Source organism: Papaver somniferum, chromosome 11, assembly GCF_003573695.1.
Source record: "Papaver somniferum cultivar HN1 chromosome 11, ASM357369v1, whole genome shotgun sequence".
Taxonomy (NCBI): Eukaryota; Viridiplantae; Streptophyta; class Magnoliopsida; order Ranunculales; family Papaveraceae; genus Papaver; species Papaver somniferum.
The window spans coordinates 53,228,128-53,233,901 of record NC_039368.1 but is presented as its reverse complement, the minus strand read 5'-3'; the positions used below and the strand labels follow the sequence as shown (position 1 = coordinate 53,233,901).

General features: G+C 35.6%; 1 protein-coding gene across 1 annotated transcript; it reads right to left on the bottom strand.

Moving 5' to 3' along the window:
• Positions 1-4,422: 4,422 nt before the first annotated feature.
• On the bottom strand, positions 4,423-5,279 carry LOC113322886 (dirigent protein 22-like). The gene has a single exon (XM_026571067.1). The coding sequence runs from the start codon at positions 5,106-5,108 to the stop codon at positions 4,512-4,514; it is 597 nt and encodes a 198-aa protein (XP_026426852.1). The 5' UTR covers positions 5,109-5,279; the 3' UTR covers positions 4,423-4,511.
• Positions 5,280-5,774: the final 495 nt, after the last annotated feature.

Genomic DNA, 5,774 nt, shown 5'->3' with positions numbered 1-5,774 from the left:
GTAGTTTTGAAAGTGGTAGTAAAGTTCATTCAACTCGGATTGTGTAAAGGTTTGTTTTAAGAACTAAGAATAAAAATACTAAAAATATATTCACAAGGTTGTCACGAATATCGAGAGAGACTGAGACTCAGGATTCCACAAAATTCCATTCATGTGATTCAAATAATAATTCCAATCAATTATAGATCAAATATTAAAAATTTGGACTCTTATTCTTTGCCAAAAAGTAGATTTTTGAAAAGTAATGATTGTAAATCAAAAGCATGATGTATCAAAAATACATAGACCAAGCATACACCATCAAACGAAATCACACCCATTCAATAAAAATCATAAATCGATTAAAAATCAATGCAAATGGTCATAAAAGAATTATTAGAATTACCACATGCGTGAAATAGGGCTTCCTCCGTCATCTCGGTGTTGGGGTTTAGCTCCTCATATTAATCACTTGCTCAAAATACATGTTTATAGCCCAAAAGTTGATTAAAAGAGTGAAAAGACTAAAATCAGTGAATCTGCGACCCACAGAAGGCGTCCAGAAAAGAACGATAAAACTAAAGTGTTGTTTCTGTTGTTTTAAGACTGCCAAGCGTCTGTCTTTTCACTGTAGAAGAACGACTGTTTTTGGAAGTCTGTTCTTCGTGTTCTTCGTGCTCTTCAATGGCAGCAGCAGCAGCAGAGACGTAACTTCCTGCAACTCTGATTCTCGCCTCCTGAGCTCTCCTCTCGACCCCAAACCTCTTTGTTCTTTCTTCTAGGAGACCTAAGCATCCTATTTATACATAAAAGGGTCATTGAATCTTTCCCAAATCGCATCAAAATCTCTTCTTTCCTTCCTTGGCAGTCACGGCAATAATTCCTTCCAGAAATTGTTTTACGCGTTTCTGAGCTCTCCCACTTATATCAAACTCTTCCTTAGATAGAATATGTACCTTTGGAACGAATTTTAGTTCTTTATTCTCTCTGAATTTCCTAAAACAAATCCACATAGCCGTATTTCCTTATTCACCTATGTTTCCCTTTTCCTGCCATTCCAGCCCAATTCGATCGATCCAATTGCTTCTAGTAAACTTGTATATCCATGAGAAGTCCAGCCCAATCAATTTCCGGTGTTGAATCTCTTTAAAACTTCCCAAAGCTTCACGTCCAAAATCTGCAGACGTGAAGTCTCTTTTGCCGCCAATATTTCTAATTTGAAACGTGAAGAAGGTGGGTGTCCCCCTATCCTTTGATGTTCTCCCTTTAGCAGCTGCATGGAAATAGGTGACCCCTTAGTAATTAGGTTACCCCTTATCCAAAATGAGAGTCCGTATAGTAATTTTCTCCCACGAGCACAAAAACCGCTTTTCGAGCCAATTTCGCCGCAAAAGCTAATTTCTCCAAAATACCTACAGGGACATGAAAAGCCATAATAAATATAAAATCGAGCACTAATAATATATAAAATTGAGATTATATAAGACACAAAAATGTGCCTATCATTTTACCAAGAACATAAGCAAGTCATGAGCGGTTATACTAATCACACATATTGGTAGTTCAATATATTTGCAATGAATAACAATACCAATAAGCCTAGCGATTTCCCTTTCGATTCACAAAACAAGTTCATGGATTTACTTCCTTTAAACGAATGTAAAACATTGTTTCCTAGGATGGAATATTCACCTCATACCCATACATAATCACAATAGCATTCAAACGATTATGTCGATATCTTATATACGAAGTTCAAAAGATAAGCATTATACTTCGTATTGTAATCCTTAATACTACATCTAACTAGAGTATAATCATTCATAGCTTCGCAGTTTTGTTTTCAATATGCACGACTTGAAAGATACGTTAGGGAATGAAACAGTTCAAGTCAAATATTACTAACCTCAAGTGGAAGGATGATGTCGTCGTTGTAGCTCCTTACTTCTTCACATTCTTCAAGTCTTCACGTAATACTTGTAATGTCTCATATCCTAGTACTTTCAAGCTAACCTATACGGAGTTGACTCTAGTATATAATCAAGCGACTCTTTTAATGAGTTTTGGTTCACTAAAATATGACAACCAAACTTGATATACCAACGCTTGGTGGGTTAAACCGAGCTATGCTCTAACAATTTCTAAATCCAATGCTCTCTTTTTTACTGTAGATTTTGTGGGCCAAGATTGAACGCAATTCCGAATATCATTTGATGCAATTTCTAATCGCTTTCTGGAATCGATCTTACCTTATACCATTAAACTTGAACTTCCATGATCAATTTCAAGTGCTTAGATGTCATGGAATTCGAAAGATGGAATTCTTCCATCATAAGACTTGCTCTTAGGAGAGGAGACAATATATTGAGAAACTCCAAGGCTCATAAAAATCTTAAAATATGTGTTTTCTATCACCACTTACCTACCATGCTCAAAAGTTACAAAACCTTACTCGAATAAATTCAAATAAAATTATAAAACCTTCTTCTTCTTTTTTGAAGGGAAGATATTAAAACTAGCAAATATAGTACAAGAGGTTTACAATTTCATTGTTATCAAAAACATTAGAATCAATGCTAGATTTCTGAATTTTTGGTTGTAGTTTGGTAGACATGTGATGAAGACTTTATATTCTTGCTTCCTTAGCTAAGTAGTCTGCTGCTGAATTGTGCTTCATATTCATAAACTTTACCTGCACTTGAGGAAGATCTTTCAATATTATCTTGGTTTCCTACAGAGTGTTTTCAGCTATCCAAGGGAAACCTGTGCTTACTGTGTTGATATTGTCTACAAGAACTTTGCAATTGGAGACTATTGAAACGCTTGACAATATATTTTCTTTTAACCATTTAACCTCCTTTAATAAGGATTTTGATTTTGCATGAAAAGCCGAAGATGCCTTCTCCGAACTCGCTGAAATGTGCATGAAGGACTCGTGGTCCACTGAATAAAGGATAAGGAAAAACCCATTGAAAGGTATTCTTTCTTAAAGGAAGCATCTATAAAGATTATCCAATCTGTATTTAGATCGGATCATTTATAATGGCCGAAATCTCCTTTTGGTTGTCAATTCCCTTTTGAATTACTTTTGTGGGTTTGAGTGTAAAAATCTTCTTATCTGGTCAATCAGTTTAACTGGATATGAATTTATTTTCTCAAAAACCACCGAGCATCTATGTTTCCATATGAACCAGAGAATGGTGACTATTTTCTCCACTAGGATAGCCGACTCTTTTTCCGAAATCAAACCTTTAATCCAAGAATTAATCAAGTCAGTATTTCCTGTCAATATAGTCTTTTCTAGAGAGTGAGGATCGATATCTGGGTTGTGGGCCCCAAGTCTCGCAGAAGTAGGTAGAGTTTTCTGAGTTAATTTCCAGATAAATAATTTAATTCTTTGTGCCGCCTTAATTTGCCAGATTTTTTCCCATGGAAAATCTATCGAGGAATCGTTATCCTCAACTTGATTTATTAAAAAAATTGTAAATGTTTTTAGCTGAGAAGTTTCTGGAGTGATGATGCTTCCTTCTTTTTAATTTGTCTTGCTCCTGTATCCTTGGTGTTATGGCTTGTATTTTTCTTTTGTCTTCTGGATAAAAGAATTTGTTCAGTTTTTCCTGATCTCATTTATTTTCTTTCGTTATTAACTCTTGAACTATTTTTGGAGCCGGGTCTTGAATATTGGCTGGTTGAGAAATTATCTCCTCAATTGGAATCCACCTGACTTCCCAAATTATTGCAGATTTACCATCTTTGACTTGCCAAACAAAATTTCCTTTAATCATGTCTAAACCTTTTTGGATGCTTGTCCAAATCCACGATAAATTCGAAGTTCTAGAGGCTTCTAGGGTTGAGAATTTGGAAAGTATTTCGCTCTGAGGAGTTAGACCCATAATTGATCTTGCTCTAAAATAAGTCTACTGGCAAGTTTTGTGAGTAGAGCTATGTTGAATTTGTGAGGGTTTTTTAATACCTAGCCCTCCTTGCGAGATAGGCTTACAAATGCCAGTCCAAGCTTTGATGAACCCACCCTGTCTTTTTTCCCATTCTTTGTTCCACTAGAAGTTTCTTTGGATACGATCCAATTGATCCAAGGTTTCTTTTGGAAGAGCAAGCACTTGCATTTGGTAAGTTGGGAAGGCTTGCAGAATGGATTTTATTAATTTGTCCTCCTGCTTGAGATAGGAGTTTTGATTTTCAGCCTTGCAGAGTGGAGTAGTATTTTTGGAGGAGCGACTCGAAATTAGCCTTTCTAATCTTATCAAAAAAGAAGGGGTACCAAGGTATCTATCATTTTTAGTCATCAATGGAACTTTAAAATTTTTGGCTATTATTTTTCCATGTTTGGGATGAATTTGAGGGATTTTTTTTTTTTTTCTTGTAAGTTAAAATGCATTCCAAGAGACTAACTTACGGGTGAAATTGAGGGCTTACTCGAATAAATTTAAATAAAAAAGAAGCTGGCTGAATAATTATTCAAATGAAAATACTCGTACAAAAACTGTAAAGTGGGAATACGACAATAAAATGCATCAGTAATGATAGACATAAATGTTGTATTCAACAGTAGCATCGCCAGTTTTAAAGTCCAATTTCTTAGTGTGAGCTTGAACATAACCACGAGCAAATCGGAATAGTCCACTACCACCAACAATGGACATTTCTCTAACTTCAGTCAATACTTTATTTCTCCCCATAATACTTATGGTACTTCCATTGTACTTCCCAACCATGAAAGCAAAGTTCATATTCATAAGCGCAGCCACTTCATTAACTCCAGCCATTGCATATAATCCCTGAGCTCGTCCCATTAGTTTCGAACTCAATTCTGGTCCTTCTGTCAAGGGATCATCAATCATTACCACAGCTCCAAACCCAGTTTTTGAATTATTTGTTGAAGGTGCCCTTGCAACTTGAATTGCTGTAGGATTTGCGCCACCAACAATATCGTGCCAATAAACACGGAAATGACTGAGTTTCTCCTGTTTAAGTCCTAATTTGATTGGATTCAGAACTCTACCAAAAGTTTGTGACTTTCCATCAACTGCAACAATATTGCTGATGTAAAAGACTACAAAGATGAAGAGAGTTATAAGTGAGAAAGAACTTTTGAAACTACTCTCAACCATTGCCTTGGAATCAATGAAGGAACTAAATGAGAGCTTAGAGATTTAGTAAGTGAAATGGAAGTGATGGTATAAAGATTTCGAAGGGCTTTGATGTGTATTTATAAGACTTGGGACATTCAATTGAAAGTAAAAAGTGGAGATAGATATAATGAGAGCTTCTGAAATGTATTTTGTAATTCTGCTAAAAAAGAAACTAAGGTTTTTTTATTTTCTTTTTCTTTCGCAAGTTAACCAAGTCTACTGACAAGTAACGACAACATTGACTAAAACTAATGACAAAACAACATTTTTCTTTAAAAGATATCGTGATACATACGGGTGATTTTAAGCCCTTGTTACACGGTTAACCCTAGTGATTATGATTTCTCCACTTTAGCAAATAAATCCAACTGTCCACCTAATTAGCAAAGAAATTGTTTGGGTCAATGGAGTAGTAGTAGGTGGTGAGTGCTTTTGTATTCTTTTTGATATTTCTTTCCTGCTGGGACATTCACTGGTAGCTCATCTACTCCATGTTCTTAAATTATCATGAAGATGGGGTTATTGATTGTTCCCAGTAGGGCTGTTCACCTGTTGAAAAGAAACTTAATAAAAGTCGGCTCCTCCTGCCTACTCTGGAAAACGCATTATCGTGTCTCCGCTCTCGCGTGCTATCAGTTTTCTTTT

What these genes read in the sequence shown, in the direction of transcription:
- LOC113322886 (XM_026571067.1), bottom strand. Translation starts at nt 5,108, where the DNA reads ATGGTTGAGAGTAGTTTCAAAAGTTCTTTCTCACTTATAACTCTCTTC.